Source organism: Myzus persicae, unplaced genomic scaffold, assembly GCF_001856785.1.
Source record: "Myzus persicae strain clone G006 unplaced genomic scaffold, MPER_G0061.0, whole genome shotgun sequence".
In the NCBI taxonomy this organism is placed as follows: domain Eukaryota; kingdom Metazoa; phylum Arthropoda; class Insecta; order Hemiptera; family Aphididae; genus Myzus; species Myzus persicae.
Window position 1 is genome coordinate 19149 of NW_019103988.1, and position 19458 is coordinate 38606.

General features: G+C 30.9%; 2 protein-coding genes and 2 long non-coding RNA genes across 5 annotated transcripts in view; 3 read left to right on the forward strand and 1 right to left on the reverse strand.

Moving 5' to 3' along the window:
* Positions 1-2999, forward strand: LOC111037253 (hsp90 co-chaperone Cdc37). Its single transcript, XM_022319673.1, has 8 exons — positions 1-232; positions 333-417; positions 480-613; positions 677-830; positions 1708-1986; positions 2049-2164; positions 2426-2615; positions 2679-2999. The coding sequence occupies exons 2-8, from the start codon at positions 385-387 to the stop codon at positions 2883-2885; spliced, it is 1113 nt and encodes a 370-aa protein (XP_022175365.1). The 5' UTR covers positions 1-232; positions 333-384; the 3' UTR covers positions 2886-2999.
* Positions 2898-16323, reverse strand: LOC111037251 (sine oculis-binding protein homolog). 2 transcript variants are annotated; one of them, XM_022319671.1, is made up of 4 exons: positions 15942-16323; positions 7098-7287; positions 3842-4079; positions 2898-3750 (listed from the first exon to the last, which is right to left on the reverse strand). In XM_022319671.1, exons 1-4 carry the CDS (start codon positions 16020-16022, stop codon positions 3129-3131), a joined length of 1131 nt encoding a protein of 376 aa, XP_022175363.1. In that variant the 5' UTR covers positions 16023-16323; the 3' UTR covers positions 2898-3128. The 2 variants fall into 2 exon arrangements, with proteins under 2 accessions (XP_022175363.1, XP_022175364.1); XM_022319672.1 differs by lacking the exon at positions 15942-16323 and adding an exon at positions 11888-11995.
* On the forward strand, positions 14381-15975 carry LOC111037255. The gene is made up of 3 exons (XR_002604859.1): positions 14381-14505; positions 14570-15762; positions 15860-15975. It is a non-coding gene; the product is annotated as an uncharacterized LOC111037255 (long non-coding RNA).
* Positions 16284-19458, forward strand: part of LOC111037254 — a 4628-nt gene continuing 1453 nt past the window's right edge. Inside the window, exon 1 of the long non-coding RNA XR_002604858.1 lies at positions 16284-16390. This is a non-coding gene — a long non-coding RNA (uncharacterized LOC111037254). The remainder of the gene's footprint in view (positions 16391-19458) is intronic.

The window sequence follows — 19458 nt, forward strand, 5'->3', positions numbered from 1 at the left end:
AGAATCGCTAATAAATAATAATCCCAGAATATTGTGCATATGTGTTTTTCCTTGTGAAGTTTAATGTCTATAGTGTTTATGCTCTTTAATTGTTCTAATAGCTTTATGTCTCTATAGTAAAATACATTTTATATATTGCAATACACCATAGTCTATACTGATTTAAAATAAAACAATTGTTAATTCGTAATAAAATATTTATTAATTTTTAATTATTATTCTACCTCTTCAGGTAATAGTTGTGTCTTACGAATATCGTGTTGTGGGCGATAAAGATATCTTTATTATCTATGGTTGTAAGTTGTTTAATAATTATTATTACTGTTGAATAGATTATCTCATAGTTCTGAATCGTGTACACCCAGACAAAATAATCCATCTATAATGGTTGATTATAGCAAGTGGAAGAATATTGAAGTATGTAATCTCATATCTATACATTTTGGATCATTCTTATGTTTATTGTTCATATGTTATAGGTGTCCGACGATGAAGATGAAACCCACCCTAACATTGACACACCGTCATTGTTTCGTTGGAGGCATCAGGCCCGTGTCGAACGCATGGAGGATATTAAACGTGAACAACAAGAATTGGAAATTAAGAAGAAAACGTAAAATATTTCATTAATTTAACAAATGAGCAGTAGTAATTTGTAGCGATATAATTGCTTTAGTTTTCAAGAAAAGTATGAACAAACTAAGAATCAACTTTTGGCAGCTGAACAAGAAGGACAAAATAAAAAAGAACTTGAAGAAGCATTAAGTGCATTAAGTGTTGAAGAACAAGAATTAAAAAAACGAGAAGAAGAGTTCAAAGTTAAAGAAAAGGTATTAACATTTAACCATGAATATCTTTTACAAATTTCATTGTATTTATGAGAACACGTCTTTTGACTGATTATCTATCTGTAGTTGACTACTTTATACTATTTTGCAACACCATAGATATTATATTCTAATTATTTTTCATTTAACCATTTTATTTTTACTCTTGATAATGTTATCAGTTGCTATGGTGACATTCATTATTATTATTTATTGGTGCATGCCTGATTGATCAACAATTGACCATACAATGATGAGAAATGTTTAGGCTTGGACCTCAGTGACTGGTACTTACATTTGATTGCAGCGTGTTTCAGCCTGTTAAGTTGTATTTCTCCAGTCTGGCCTAGAAAATTTGTCAACTTATATGTTTTTTTGTAAATGAAACACTATCATTCAGGATGAAGTATCTCTTTTATCGATAGGTGTCGAATTTGTTACCAATCACTTAAAATTCAGTAAACTTGGTTTCTAAATTATAGTATTACAAGGCTAAAGTCTGTAATAATAATGATAAATTCATAAATAATATATCTGTATATTTCTAAGATAGAGGATTTGTCTGATTGTTAACCTTTCTTCACTTAACACATGAATCATCATGTATGTCCTTTTGAATTGCTTCTGCTCAATGTCGGTGTCTGTTTACTGTATATAATAAATGTTTAACATGACACTATATATCAATATCTTGTATTGTTTTTAATTTCTTGTAATTCAAAAGATGTGTTCACAATCTAATATTCCCAATGAGGGAAAGGTTGTCTTTATTAAATATTTTATGCTTAAAGCAAGTGGTTTATTAGATAACCAAATGGCTATAATAAACTAAATTATAATGTGTGTTTTGAATTAATATATTATATATAATTTTTATAAGGTAATGCCATGGAATGTTGATACTATAAGTAAACCAGGTTTTACAAAGACGATTCTGAACACCCCTAAACCTCCACCAACCGAAGAAAATATGACTGAAGAAGAAAAAGCCAAACGATTAGAAACATTTATTAATGAAAATAAGAGTAAATTGAAAGTATTTGGTATGTTCAAAAAATATAAAGACAGTCAAGAATATTTGCAAAAAAATCCTCAACTTGTATGCGAAGACACGGCAAATTATTTGGTTATTTGGTGTATTGATTTACAAATGGAGGGCGTAAGTTCTTTTTGAAAATCAATATTATTAACATATATTTATTTGATTCATTTCCCCTTTAGAAATCGGATCTAATGGAACATGTAGCACATCAAACAATTTGTATGCAATATATTTTGGAACTGTCCAGACAACTAAATATTGATCCAAGAGCATGCGTACCATCCTTTTTTTCAAGGTACTTTTATAATTTGTTTGTTATCTATCACACTGCTTAATTGGTATATTTCTAACATTTTTTTGAAACTTAAATTGTATGATCAAGTGTATGCTATAACCATTTAAAATTAATTTTATAATTTATAGATTTTTTTATTTAAGTTCATTACTTATCTTGTTGTGATAATTAATAATCAAACTCGTATACTCTACAATAAATTTATGTTTGCAATTATAAAATTAATATTGATGCATAATTTAATCAAATTTAATTTTTAAGAATACAATTAGCTGAGAAACAGTACAAAGATTCTTTCGAAGATGAACTTAACATGTTTAAAGATCGTATCCGAAAAAGAGCCGAGGAAAAGTTACGTATAGCTCAAGCTGAAATAGAAGAAGAAGAACGAAAAGCAAGAATAGGACCAGGTGGTCTTGATCCAGTTGAAGTTTTTGAGAGTCTTCCAGATGTAAGAAGTCTATTGATAATTATAGACAGTTAATAAGTTATTTATGTACAATATTTGTTTTAGGAGTTGAAAAAATGTTTCGAATCGCAAGATATTCAGTTGCTGCAAGATACGATTAAAAACATGAACCAAGAAGATGCTACTTATTACATGAAGCGCTGTGTAGATTCTGGATTATGGGTACCCGACGCCAATAAAGATAAGAGCAGTGCTGAAGACGATGATAAAACACAAGAAGAAAATATTTATTCTGAGATAAATAGCTCATAAAATAATCTTATATTATCCTATACATTGAATAACTTATAATTATTAGATTGTAATAATTTTTCTGGTTCTAAATTTATCTGTTTTACATATGACAAAATATGAAATACTTTTGGTTGCATTAAAATAGTAAAACTAATTTTTTTTTTATAATCAAATATTGTTTGTTAAGTGTTTATAATGATAATAATAATAGTATTTATAATATTATTCAAAGTAATTTGTTTATTATGATGTACATAATTATCATTTTTTTTCATTTTTTTCCTTATTACTGCTTTTATCACATTCTTTTTGTAAAAATGGTAAAGGTATGGGTATAGGAATTGGTATTGGTATTGGTAACATAATAGGATATGGGACTAATATCATAGGTGGTGGTAATAACGATGGTGGCAAGTTCAATGGGTAAAGTGGCGAAGGTGTTGGATCAGCATTTGTTGGTATGCTGCCATTTGTCGACTGGGATTGTGTGAATGCTGGAGACCTACAATTCGGTGGTGTGCAGTAAACTGGCGCATGTGGTGGAAATTTAGGGTAAACAGGTGGCACAGTGTCTTCGGCAGTCGGTCTCTTGCGTTTTCGGTTTTGACGGTCAAAAAGTTTATTGGATATACGTAGCTGAGGAACTGTCGGTCCAGGTGTTGGAGGGGAATGAGACCTTTGAGGGGACGGTGACCGGTCTGGAAGTGGCGGTGAATGACAATCGCGTAGCCATAGGTCTGGTGTAATGAGTGGCAAGTTCGGCTCTATGGTTTTACACAGGTTTTCTGGCAGCGAAGTGTTCTGTAGGTGAGGGTGCAATTCTAGCTGGGCTTGAGTTTCTTTGCAGAAGATGTTCATCTTATACTGGTTCAGACATTTATCACTGTTGATACGAACACAGAAATTGCAATTATTTTAATATTACGCGGTGTGTTTGAAATAAAATCAAATTAAAAACTCTTTACGTTTGTCACCTGCAGAATTGTAGCTGATGATCGCCGTCTTGGAAATCAACACAGTTGACTGTGTGTCTCAGATGTCTGCACCAGTCGCATGTCTTATTTCGTTTGAAATTCGCTCTACGGTAGTGCGAGAAACATTGTTCGGAACAAAACACTTTCTCGTTGTCCGATTCTGCCGTGCGGAATGTAAACGCTTTGGCTATTAACGTTTTGTCACACCATCCGCATGTCATTTGCTGTACTGGTGAGTCTATTACAAACATTTAAATATTAATATGCATTTAGTCATTTATATTCTATTAAACATTTAAAACTCATGTTATATAATAACTCATAATTAATAAGTAATAACCGTAGACAGTTAACTACTGCACTCTGCAGTATCAGATCACAATTTATAACATTTTATGACGAATGGTCCTAGTGTATGGCTATTTTGAATTTGAGTATCCGATTTATCCAATACAGGTTAGATATGCTAATTAATTATTATAACTTTTTTTCAGTCTAAATTAGTGTCTTAGGCTTAAATATATAAAAGAACAATATGATATTGCTATAAAGTACGATCTAAAATTGAATAAAATAACATGAAGTGAGAAGTGAGTCGTGAGATTTCTATTTCAATAGTTATAAGTTATAACTTTTAAGGAATCGGGTATTAGGTAGGTAACTATATTCCAAAAGAGTGGTGGACAATATCTTAGATTCTAAAATCCATAGGATTATTTTATAGGAAATTAAGGATTTAAATGTCAAACATAATAATGCCGACGGGGTCTAATTCTTGTATATTTCATGATTACACGAGTGTTGAGTGGTGATAACCTTTACATTATTAAACATCGTCGCGGTAGCTGCAGCCCCGCAGCAGGCGACTATATTTGATTTACCTCCACTATAGGTGCACTATGTACATAATATATTTAATATAATATTATACACCTACATATCATTGTAATCGGGAATTTGAAACTAACCCGGCAATATAGGTGTAGGTATAGCCGTATAGGTACATCTGAACGTAGCGATTATTACCCCGTCGCATATTATACACACGCGCGGAATGATGGGCTGCAGCACACACTCGGCTCTCACCGAGACGAGACGAGATGACCCTTATTTTCGTTATACGAGACATCCGAGAGCGCTTTTTACGCCCGAACGATATTGTATTACGACGAGACGACTACACGGACGAGTCTTTGTGTTATACGCCGTGCCGGCGAATGGATGTATATATATAAATTGTACCAAAGTATATACATATTATTAATATATTGTATACATATATATACGCGCGCACACACACACACACACACACACACACACACACACACACACACACACACATGGCGTTTAATATAATACGAACACTGCGAGGCTGCGTTTATTATTATGGTACATTATATATTATTTATATATTGTAATATACGCGCTAGTCCTCGGCCGGAGTCGACTCGCGCAGACTATATTATATTATACGCTGACTTGGGACATTCTCTGTCGAGACCGAAAATAACTATATGCAATATAACTACGTATAACCGCGGCATTTTACTACGACGCACTGACGGCGAGTGTTTTAGTTATATACACTTGTACACGTCTTGTGACTTGAACATATGTTGTACACCGTATATAACCCCAACACCCATAATATTATACGTAAAACATTATGCGCGTGTATATACGATATTATTATTATTATAATACATTTCCGCGCGAGCCAGTCCTGATGCCGTGAACAGTGTACCTACCGTACACTAATATCATCTGACATCTGGTTCTTTTGATTTCTCATATAATATATTGCTATTGCATTGTTAATATGTATTATATGATCGCTTATAAGAACTATCGTGGCCAATCTAAAAAATTCAAATTTATGTTTTATCAATGCATCTATGGATTTGTAACTATCTTTAAATTAGTTTTGCGGTTATCAAAACATGTTATCTGTGAAATATTTAAGTTTCGTCACGGCCTAGATATTTAATGAGCAAATATTTCACTACCGATCTATGTATTTTTTATGGAAATATTGTGTCATCTAAAAAACAAACAATCTTAGATACCAGGGCCAATCTAAAGTATGAATATTAAATTATCGGGATCTTAGGCCATGGTTTTTGGTAAAAATAACTTTTCAAAAAGACCTAGATACACATTTGAGCTTTAATAATTGTTCAGTGGCATACCTATACTAACTCGAAATTCTAAAATCAAAATCGTTTTTTGTTCCCCCTGATTCCTGAAAAGTTGGGAAAACTAAGCTTGGCTATGAACCTTAATATATTATTATATATTATTATATTTTGTTAGGCTATATTATTATATTATTATATTTGTTAGGCTATATTATTATATTTTTTAATTGTGTACATATATCACATATACAAAACATCTGAGCATTTGAACCAAGAAAAAATTGTTTCGCTTCACTCCTACCATCCAGCTCCGCCAGTGTGGTCGAACTTAAAATTGTATACCGCTAACATCAGTATTAATAAAGCTGTACATATCCACGTTCAAATATAACTTTTATTAATAATTTATAGATAAAATGAATTCCTTTAAATTTAGTTCTGTGATAAAAATGTATCCATTTAACTTCAAAATAAACTTTACAATTTTCATCTAAATTTAATTTTTTTTTAAATTCATAATATACCTACCTACCGAATGGTGTCGTGTGACAGACGGTAAGTATTCAGTAACATAATATAGAGTTTCTCCGCACACTTTTTTAATTTAATTTTTAACTCAATAACAAACTAAATATTATACTATATTTGAAAAATAATTTATCAATTACCTAGCTTGATCGTTTGTTTTTTTGCGTCTAAAAACAAAAACCACTATTTATTTGTACCTACCACCAGTTAATGGAACTGTGGCATGTCAACTTACGCACCAAAAGTATTTTTAACATTGACGTCAAAAACTCAAAACGTAGGTATACCTACAGACTACAGCTTTAGAAATAGTTAATAGGTAAGTTTTTATTAGTTTTAACAAAGATTAAATATACTTAGTAGGTATAGGTTTTACTATCTATATCTACATTTAAAACAGACATAATTAAACATAAAAATATGAATTAGATATATCTATCATATATATGATGTAGTTATGTTTTATTTTCGTCATCTTTTTTATAAGTCACCATAAAAACGAAACTCTTATATAGAAAAGAGCATCAGAAAGTAAGTGTGTATTTACAATTTATTATGAATTGTAGGTATAATATAATAAATCAAATTACTTGATGTTGTTGGTGATTGTGGACTATTGTATTCGTCTGACGAAGTTTCTGGTTCTGTGCTTTTTGAGCGACCTCGATATTTTTCCCTGAGCTTAACTAAATTCATACTTTGCAGTGAACAGTCTTTGGAATTAATTTTTTCATATCCGTACCAGCCGAGCATCTCGTTCATTGTGGTTTTCACGTACTCCTACAAATTATAATACATATTATTTTTCATTTATTATTAAATATTGAAAATATAAAACTATGGATAATTATAACTTGTACAATATAGATATATCTTTTACTTTTCATTACTAATTTTTAGTACATTTATTTATACGTTTATCGGGTTTATATATAGTTGTACAAGCAACCGTAATACATATATAGATATAATATATTGGTGGTATTATAATTTATAACTGCGTAGTTATAAATGATTTTTTAGACTTAATTACTTTAGAGTAAATATTTTGTACAATTGCTGGGGCAATTATTATACATTTTTTCACTGCAGTAGCATAGTGATGACTACATCACTAACTTGCAACTTTCAATTTACTAGCGTTACAGCATTCCTCTACCTGGACGTTAGCTGTAGATTTAAGATTTTCCATATTATACAGTATATGTTTTTAGGATTTAAAATTATTCCGAATACATTTGATATCATACATTTATACGCCAGGTACCTGTAACCAGTACGGCTGTGACATTTTTTACGGGTGATCATTGTTAGCAATATGTTGGATTCAAAATTAAAAGAATGACGTAGGTACGACGAAACTCGTGGAAGTGTGGACCAAAAACAAACGTCAGAACAGTCAACAGCGTAATCACGCGATGCCACTAAATTAACCAAATTAAGTGGACCAAATACAATGAAATTAATAATAACTGTAAAAGTATTCTAAAACATCGTAGAAATGTAATACTCGCCAACAGCTTCAACTATATTATAAAACTTTCTAATATAATAAATTAATTGAACAATTTAGTTGTGTTCCTGACTACTGCAGTCATCATAGATTGTACAGTGCTCATTACGCTGACGAAATCGGAATCCGGATTGTTGACTTTTTCCTCGTCAACGGGTTCATTGGTTGAATAGGCTGAACGGAGAATGGTAAGTGGAATGTCGATTATCAGATGTGGTAAGTACCAATATTATCATTAAGAAATAATTGTAAAAAATTGTCTAAAAAAAAATGTGTGGATGGGCAAGTTTCGAACGCAAGTACTCTCAAAACACATGAAGTATAGAGGCTTACTAGGCTTTTTTAATATGTATGTGATAAGCGCTAATTTATCGATCAATCGATTGGTATGAATATTAGAAAGCGTAGTCGCGTAAACCAAGATGGAGCATGCAATAATATAAAGCTGAAGGAAGCACCAAAAATGTGAATTTATAATCATACCTACTCATATAGTCATATTATCAACCACATTATTAACAAAAATGCTAACAATTCAAAAAATTGTATCACAAGGATTAGGAAATCAAAACATTTATACATAACATATAGGTAATAGGTGCCTACACCTGCAAGTTTTTTTTAGCTTTCATTTTTTTTATTAAACGATTCATAAAATAATTATTTACAGTTAGTAGGCGCAAGCGTCGTACGATGGGTATCGATAATTGGTTTTTGATGGGTGAAGAGGGTTTCCATTAAATGCACTATTGAGAGTTGACTAGTTGAGCTGCATATTATAGACAAGTTAAAAAAAATATGGTTACCTACCTAACAATAATAGCAGTGGCCGAGCATGGCGTCATCGGCTATGACATCCTTAAGTCATAACTTATAACTTATATGTCTTATAGCCTTTATAGGTACTTACTATATCTACTTATACCAATTACTAGTTTAACTATTATATTATACTATACAGTTGTATAACATTCACCTAACCTGCACGCACACGTTGTTATATGTTTTATGCACCTACCTATATATTGTAGTGTATATTTCGAAATATTCAAAAGTTAACTTCGCGTTGTATACACGAAACTACTATAGGTATACATACGGATTATAATAATTCACCGACAGTTCACACGCGGGCTCACATAAATAATTTTGTCTGGAATTCTTGAAATAACATAAAACATTTGAGTGGTATACCTCGTACCTGTACAATATATAATAATATGTACCTATACAATAATAATACGCATCACGCTTGTGTGCAGTTATGAAGGAGAGACAAAAATGGATTGATTAAAAGCTGTTCTCGTTTTTCCACAGACATTTATACCGTGCTCCGCTGACGTCGCCGCCCGGGTGGTATTGGGTGACGCACAAAGGATAATGATAGCTATAGTGTGGATATCGGGTGAAATAATGAAATATAATGTGTAACTGTAAACCCTAAAGTGAGGACACAATAATGTGATGTATACCTATATACATGAATAGTGAATACATATTACATTATATACACATACGAACAGTATATTATATGTATGTGTTTATCAGCCACACACACACACACACACACACACACACACACACACACACACACACACACACACGCACTCTGTTTGGCCAGAAAATATGAGATATATCATGTACACAATATTATATATCTATTTATATATATATCAATAAAACTCGTTTATTTAATATAACGAGTGTTAAAATTGAGTTCCTTATCACCTATTCAATTAATGATATTAATATTTATGATTACCTATAGTATAATGTTCCGCGTTCATAATATTCATCATATCAGGTACTATTTTGGAATTTACACGACTCCATACATTATTTTATAATTAAGTACAATGTGATTGTGTCACCTACTATCCCTTATCAGAAATGTTTATACCTACAATGCAATAAAACTAAAGGAGGGAAGAAGCCCATACAGCAGGCACATATATATTATATATGAATATATCATATATAGAGGTAGGCACACGCCTATGTTTCCAACTGCATTGTAGTTTCATCTGAACATATATTGCTAATATAAAATCACAAAACTATATCTATACAAATATATGAGTAACTTACATAAACTTAAATTAGTATTTTAATATTGTCAATGCCTTATTTTAGTATCAGTGACTCTAAAACAATTAATTAATTTTATTTTTTGAATCAAATTAAGTAGTTACTTAAGCAGATTGCTATTCCTTCTAATGTTTGTATTAATATAATTTTTGTATAACTTATTTGAATAGTTAAATGTATAAACATAATATCACAAGCAATAAATCATATGTCTTGGAATGAATCCAAATTCTGATGAAAAATTAAAATTCAAAATAATTTGTTGTAGGTACTATATTATACGAGAATCGTTTCAAATATTCTATATAATATGGTTTTATAAACATTGTAATTTGTTTAATACTCAATGACAATGTTTACTCGAAACACAACAGATAGACTCATCTGGTCTTTTTGAATAATGTACTAATAATGATATATATATATTTAAATGTATTAAGGTTATAATTATTAAATTATTTAAGGAAACAACGTTGCAGGTTTTGGCCATTGAGAATTGCAGTATATTATATGTTTTATAACATTTTTATATGACATTTTAATCAACTCTATTATAATTGTATGACCAGTATAAGTGTATAACCACGCGTTCGCCGATTTAGTGAACATTCAATTTCTTAGCAAGATTACGTTGGATTAAATCTTTACATTTCGACAAGCTAGGCTGCTTAAGGAGTAATTTTGACACTTCAAAACTAGCGTTCTAAATTCTAAATTCACTATTTTAGAGAGCCATTTAAGACGTAATCATAAACGTATTTTTCTTGATTTATTATCCGTGTAATTGGCTAAACCACTACAGCTAGTGTGCAGTTGGCAATTATTTATAAAAAAAATACTAGAATGAATTTTTAACATAATATTTAGTTATTTAAAGTATTGAACAATTACTGTGTGTGACCCTGGTGGTAATTAAAAAACTTCTTTTATCTGGGTTAATTTGATACTTTCATTTTTTCTCCGTATAAACTTTAAAGCTTTAGAATGTCTTATCTATATAGTATACTAGTATAGTATATTATAATTTACATTATACATTTATTTGAATACTTAAATTAATATTATAGACAATTAGGATTTTATCATTGATTTCATCATCACTAATTGTTTAGCCTGATCATCACCTCGTAAGATAAAAAAACGTATATAGTAAAACGCAGTATTATTATTATTACTGTTGATGAAGTAATATACAAATAATTATCAAAACCATGAAGGAGATTGAGATTTATTATTTTATTATACATAATAACAACTAACAAGTACTGAAGTACCTACATTTATTCAGTGTTGAATTGTAAGTAGTCACGTAAGTGGGTACTATTATATTACTTAATATAAATTAGATTATCTTCATAAAATTATATTATTCATAGAACTTTATATAAGTGGGTATAGAAATCTCAAAAATATATTATACATTATACATCTGCGATTTGTATTTTGAAGACGTCTATAGGTATTCGATATCCGTACCTATAATATTTGAACTTTGGGCCAAAGTATATATGGTTTGACGAAATATGGTCACATCGTCGTGGTCTTATTTCATGACGCCTGTGTATGTATATCCCCCCCCCCCGCCCAAAAATACAGTATAATTTCATATAGCTATAATCTATATATATATACATATGTAAGTATACGTCGGCAGTGTTGGCACCCGTCCTGCACGTACTCCTGTGCCGCCGCCATAAATCATGCCTGCACCCTCGATCACCTGGGCAATTTTACCCGACCACTGCTACACTATATCTACATAATATAATAGGTACCCACCTCGACTCGTCATCGTCGTCGCGAGACTTCGAGAGGATACAGCGGGATAGCCCTCGACGGTGCAGAGGCTCTGCGTACACGGCAGACGTAAAGTGTGGCGAACGGACGGACGCTGCTCGTGTCGGTAACTCGATAGCAGTGTCAGTTTGCACGCCTTTAAGCCCCTCGCCTCCACCGCTTCCCGTCCCACGCCCCGTGTATCGCGCGCGCCAAAGAGAGAAATCCGATATGCATATATACATATATATACGCGTATTTATACATATACATATATATATATATGTGTGTGTACGATCTATTGCTCGGGACGCCGCCGCTCCGACGTCTTTCGATCAATTTTACATCACGTCGTTGTCGTAGGCGAGGTGATGGGGGCGAGGGGGAAAAACCGCGGGAAAAATTAGAACGGACGCGCAGCGTAGCTGCCGAGGCACTTATATCATGTTAAATTGCAAAATACATCGAACTCGAGTACCTATAGGGACTATATATATATATGTACGTATGTATAGGTAGGACCTCGTGTATATTATTATATGCTATATAGTACCATCCACTGGCCACTTGGCAGTGACTGCTGCAGGGTCTTTCATATTTTATAATTCCGGTGTGAAACATTATATTTGAATTATGGAAAACTGACCGGTGAGAGAACGATTTGGAATCATCATACATGAATAATACATCATATTGTAATTAGATTAATATTTTATAATGCAATTAATTCATTAAAAATGGTAGATTCTAGGCGGAACTTTTAAGGTTGATACATTTATTAATTTTATTTATTTAAAATTGTAAACGGCCAACGATGTTTAGCCATAATTGTTATTATACTTCCATAATGATATAATACAAATTTAAAAATAACAAAATTTAGTCAATAGGTACATGAAAACAAACAATTTTAGAAATTTGGATGTCAAACAATTGTTGTTGTCTTACCAAGTATACACTATATACGTGGAATGGCACGTGAATATAGAGGGTGGAGCTTAGGACTGCTTAGCACACCCTGGACCATCAAAAGCCCTCGCGCCTTAACATATTTTACTATATTTAAATATTTATGTCGTATAATTTATAATGACAATAAATACAATTTTATTATAAATTTATTTGATTAAATTATTAAATTGTTAGTTTTTATTAGGCATATATTGTTACATTACCAAAATTTAGTGTTTTGTAGATAAGTTCATATAAATGTTTTAATATCGACAGTGTTAGACCTATAAATAGATTTTCTTTTGTATTTCTCAGACCTCATTGAATTCTACTACTGTCTATCAAGTATACTGACAAACGTATCATATTTTTTGTACATTTAGCTAACCATATTTCATGTGAATTATTCACAAGACATGTTGTTTATTACAGATAACCTGTTAGTAACAAATATGAAATGATTATTATGTTTAGCATTTTTAATATTAAAAAAAAAAAAACAGGAAATCGCTTTGCTATATAATAGCTGTATGTAGTCATTGAGTAGGTCAATGTAGTTATGAAATTGATTAAATTTGAATACAATGATAGATCATTGTACATTTGTATATGAATATACAATGATAGATCATTGTTACGAATATGCAATGAAAAACGATTCTGTTGAGCGAAGACAGTCTTCAGAACCTGTATTCCTAAGGATATTTTATTGTATTATGTTTATAGCTTATACAGTTATACTGCTATATATTAGTAATTTAAATTAAAATCATCAATAACGTATTTTGAACTAATTTTTCCTAAAAATAAATTTCATATTTTATATACTATATTATAATATTAATATTTCGCTGTAAATGTCAAGTTGTCATAGTTTATACTAGAAGCTTATAAAAAACTTGAAAAAAAAATATTTGTTTATATACTTTCGAGGCAATACCGTAAGACGGATGATATAGGATGGTAATGAATATATTCATAGCTTAAATGTGGTCCAAATATGTTGAAGATGCTGAAAAGTTCCAAAACCCTACAAAAATATAATAATATTTAAAAAAAAATTGAAAATTCAAATTGCAAAAAAAATTGATTTTTTTGAAAACTAGGTTTGTGAAAAATTCCCTTTTTTTAATAATTTCTATTTTGTTTTTCCAGATTAATATGAAAGCATTGAGAGTTTTTTCGTTTTCAACCACCTTCCCCAATCAAATAACTGAAAATCAAATTAAAGGCTTATTTCATGTTTATGCAAATCCAGTTTTTGACCAATTGGCACAATATTTTGTAGGTACATGCTATTTAGTATTTTCTTTGATCCCTCGGACGGGTTCTGCCCCGTAGTCTGCTGACTACTTTTTATACCGAAATTTAACCACTAAATGTTGGCTTACAGTGCTTACACATTAATTTTTTTTCTACTCACGAAAATAATTATCCTGATTTTGTATTTAAAATTAAATATGCATCGATGTAAAAAATTAAAAATTGATAACGTTATTTGAAAAATATGTTTTTTTTAAATGTTGTATCGTGTAATATGACTGTAAATTATGCAAAATAAAAAAAATATATTTACAAAAATGTTAACATCATTTTCAAAATAGTGTTTATCTACAACACCAGGTATATTCTGCAGAACCCCTGCAGTACAATTCTTGGATTTGTAGTTGGTAAACATTTTACAATTTACAATAAATTATAATATGTCAAACTAATAATGTATAATTTTACTAGATTTTCCACTAAAGACATACAAGTATATGCTACTATAACTACTACGCAAAATAGAGGTAAGGTAATAGTAAACTAATCAATCTTATAAATATCGACTTAATAAGCATATTTTCCAATAATTATTAAAAATTATGTAAATTTTCAAATGATCTTAATAGTATATAGCAAATAAAATATACTATTATGTACCTACGTGAATTGTATAAATTGGCATTAGTTTATTGAACACAGATTAGTCTATTTTTAGGATTTATTTCTCATTGGATTTACAGTAATTTTAAGACGTTCGGTTAGGCAATGTAATACTATTATAGTGTGCAACTTCAAAGCTCTATTTATAATTTGTTTGTAGTTAGTGTTTCACGATAGACTATATACTGTCCACGTGTTGCATTAAAACACATGCGCTGCTGTATGGGGTCCTATGTAAGAATAAAAAAAATTGTATTGACGAATTAAGGTCAAGGCAAATATAGCTTAGGCACAATATAAATTAGAATAATTATGTCATGATAGAACATTAGTAAATATGGGAAGTATACGATTTCAATAATGATAACAATTTAATAATTAAATATTAGGTATATGGTTCACTGTATAGATTAGTGATTTATATGTTTAAGTAGGCTCTTATTAATGTATTGTACAATTCTCACTTAAAATGGCACGAAAGCGGAATGTGTATGGGTAGAATAATTAAGTTGACATACACACGTAATGGGTATCGACCTAGGTATCTATACAGAGAAGAAGATGACCAGCGACACTATAATACTAAATACATATGGTATTACATATGGTAACACTAAATACTATGGTCTATGATGAGTATTAAGTTATATCGTTGTGTACATGCATGCAGTTGAGTACAACTATAATATTATACATTATTCATTATATAGATGATGGCAATCACTATGTTACAATCACTGCTTAGTGCTTATGCCTTATATTATAATATATTATATGTATTATATTTTGTATTTTAATTATGCCTATTGCTTACACATTAACGTACAGGTCACAGATGTATAAATATATATATACATGTGTAAACGTCACTTAAAATATGTTTATGCAATTTGTTTGTTGTATACCATTGAATAGTGCAATATCGAGATGCGTATTTTCACATAGTGCAGTTGCCAATTTCTATACGCACACACGGCAGTGCAATAGCTATGCATACATAGGTGCATATTATAAATTATTCCATTATATATACCATCTATATGTACACTTGAGTTTATAGTATATAAAGTATGTATTATATATGTATATACATTGCAGACGAACCACGCTCATAAACAAACAGTTAATAAATCATTTAGTCACGTTCGAACAATATATAGGTACGAAAATATTTACGTGCCTTGATCTCTTCGTCCGGCGTTTCGTTTTTCACCAACCCTGCTTTGGAGTCCGCGGAATCCTTTCGTACGTTTCTGTTCATCTCTCCCGGTGGAAACTGTAGCAATGGTCAATTCGATCTCAAATCGGTCTGCAGGCGCAGGACGAAGACGACGACGACGACAGGCAAGTGCGAGTCTTCAGACGCCGTGGTATAATATTACGTCCAAACACACGCATGTAATTATATCGCGCATACAATATTCTACTATTTAATATTATATTTATCACTATATTTTATAATAACATTATGCCGAAATGAAACGTATAATTCGGTATAGGTATTATCGTTTTCGCGAGTGCGCGCGGCTGAAGATTCAGGACGACGACGACGGCGGCGGCGGCGGCGGCGGCGGTGTTTGGCGTGTCGAAAACCGAGGCGGCGGCAGCGGGAAACCTATATACTCGACGGTACGATCATAATAATAATAATAATAATAATAATAATATTAAATAATATATTAAAAGAAAAAGCCGCGACCAGCTCAGACGACGGCTGTGCGGTAATGTGGCCGTGGCGCGAGCCCGACAGAATATGATGATGATGATGATGATGATGATGATGTCGGGAAACCGGCGCGCGTCGCGTGGCGTTCGGCCGCGTAATAGTGTAAACGCGGACTTCTGAGGCTTAACCGACTTATAAATAGGCGTTCACCGGGCTAAGCCTGCAGGGTGGGTCGGCCTCGGTTTCGTGACGAACGACCGTCCACGAGTGGGATAAAATATACGCGATGGCGATAGTCGTCTCGACTGCGTGCAGCACACGAGTATAATTCCCATATTATGATTTAATATTATTACGGTACCTATTTGTCTGCGTTATTGCAGCGCGCAGTGGTCGAAAAATGCCGCCTTCGCCGTTCCTGCAGTGTGCGCGACCAACGGTTTGATACGATTTCCGAGTGCCGAAGGGTTGACACATTTTACCTCGACCCAATGCTCGTATACTGCTCTTGTGACAATGTGCTCGGACGACAGTGTGACGAATCCGTCTTATTACTTCTATATGAAACACGCTGACAATAAACTACGACAGTAGTGATCATTGTGATCATGTTGAATGTTACACTGCACATCGATGGTATTTTAACGTACTGTTTTCTAAGCCACGCACGGTGTGCTCTTTTTGTTGCAAATCCCTTTTGTGTATGTTTTTAAACGCAATATTTTATTTGTGTTTTTGAGAATTTTATATTTGGATGGGTAGCGCGTTGTATTGTATAGGAACAATTTTGAGCGATTTAAGTTTTTAGGACGTTTTACATTGAACCCAATCAAACGCGTTAAATTTAAGTTACCATGACACAAATTTCAGAACTTATTTTTAAATGGATTTTCTGTTTTAAATTTGAAGCTTAATATTAAATATTATTTACTATTTTACAAAAATTGTATCATGTTTCATTAACAACTAACAAGTGACAACATACGTTTTTATTTCTTATTAAAAGGTTTTTTAATCTATAAAACTAATTTTGAATATTCTTATACTAAAACATACACGTAAATTGTAGTTAAGATTAAGAATAAATAAAAATAAAATTAATATCAATGAAAACATTTCTATTTTCTATATTTCAAAAAAAAAAAAGCGGGTAAGCGGGTAACGCTCTGCTGTACATTAGGTGTCTAAAGAGTCACTGTAGGTAATGGATGTGATAAATTTGAATTCAATATTTCAATATCTAATCATTGTATATGACAAACAATTCTGAGCAAAGACCTGTCAGCGTTTAATATTACTACGTGAATTATATGATATTATTATAATTAAGGATTAATTTATTTTACTATTATAGCCTAATCTATACTGTACAGTGTACCTACCGTAAACCGGGGTAACTTTGCGCCATTTTAGCGCTTTTTTCAACTTAAGGGCAAAATTTAACTAGGTTGCGAGTAAAAAAATTAAAAAATAACAATTTTCACGTAAAGGTGTGGGTGCAGACATCCCTTCTGCAAAATCAAATTAAATAATAATGAACTCTTAAAGTTTCAAATATCCACGAAAAAAATATTTTTAAATTGGAATAAAATAATACCTACTAAAATCGTTATTCTAGATTTTAATATGTAATTTTGTTCACACGACCACATTTGAACTTAAAATTTCTGTAAGAAATAACTGTGTTCAGACTTTTTTCAATTCTTATCAATAAAAATTACATTTTATAATTTTTTAATTAAAAAATAAATTGTAATTTTCTGAGATTTTGAGAAGTTGTGCCAAAATTTGAACTTTAAAGAAACTTATTAAAGAAAATCATGCCAATAGATCTTTAATATTTATCAACTGCTATTATAACTACTTCTGAGGAGATTTGTATTCAATTTTCAAGCTTCTTACCATTTTTATAACATTTTATTGTCATTTATAGAATAAAAAACTAAAAAATTTCAAATTTCAAATGTCTATAACTAGTTAGAAAAATGTATCATATATAAAAAATGATAAAAACATTTGATGAACATTTTCTGCGGTAAAAGTACTTACTGTTAATAGTTTTTGAATTACAACAAAATAAGATAATGGTTGTATGAGAATTTGTTAATTTATGGATGAATATCCAATGTCTAACTTTTAATGCTTAGAGAAAACCTATGGAGAATCTAATATTAAAATTTCGAAACTTAGAGATACATACATTAAGAAAATATTGTGAATTAAACACAACTTTTTTTTTATTATTTCCACTAATAACATCTTATAAGGAATGTTATATTAAATTTTCAAGTATTTTGACAAAGTAAACATTTTTTTATCAACAATAATTTTAAAAAAACTTATATAATTTGAAAATAAAAATGTAAAAATAAAGCAACAAGATTTTCGCAATATTTCGAAAATTGTTTGGTGCGTTGAAATTATTACTATAAACATTCAGTAAAAATAGATTTACATTAAAAAAACAAAATCAATTTTTTTCAAAAACCAGTTTTGGGCAAAAATTTCAGTTTTCCTTAATTTTTTGTTTGTTTTTCCTCACGCTTTTAGGAGTTTTGAACCCCCAAGCTACCAACTGTATTAATTTTTTCTACCAGAAATGATGAAGAAAATCGAAGTATTTTTATCGTCCTAAAAGGTGATGACACTATGACAGACATAGAAAAAAACACATCACTGTAATATCAATACATCTATCGCTCCGCAAAGAATCTAAAATTATCTAAGTATATTTTTAAAATCAATTTTCATTGAGCCCCGAATTATGACATAAAATTAATATTGTTGACCTATTACTATTTTTGTGTTCAATAATACTATTAGATTTTGTTTATAAATAAACTTGTTACTTGATGTCGGAGGAAAAACATTATTAATCAATAATTATCATACTTATTACTTGTACCTCATAATAAACATATATAGAATTAAAATATACTAATTGCTATTAAATACATTGCTCTTATTAATTTTTCGTCGAGACTTCAGCTACCCATCCAAGATGTTGGTTTTTATTCTTTACTGTTTACTC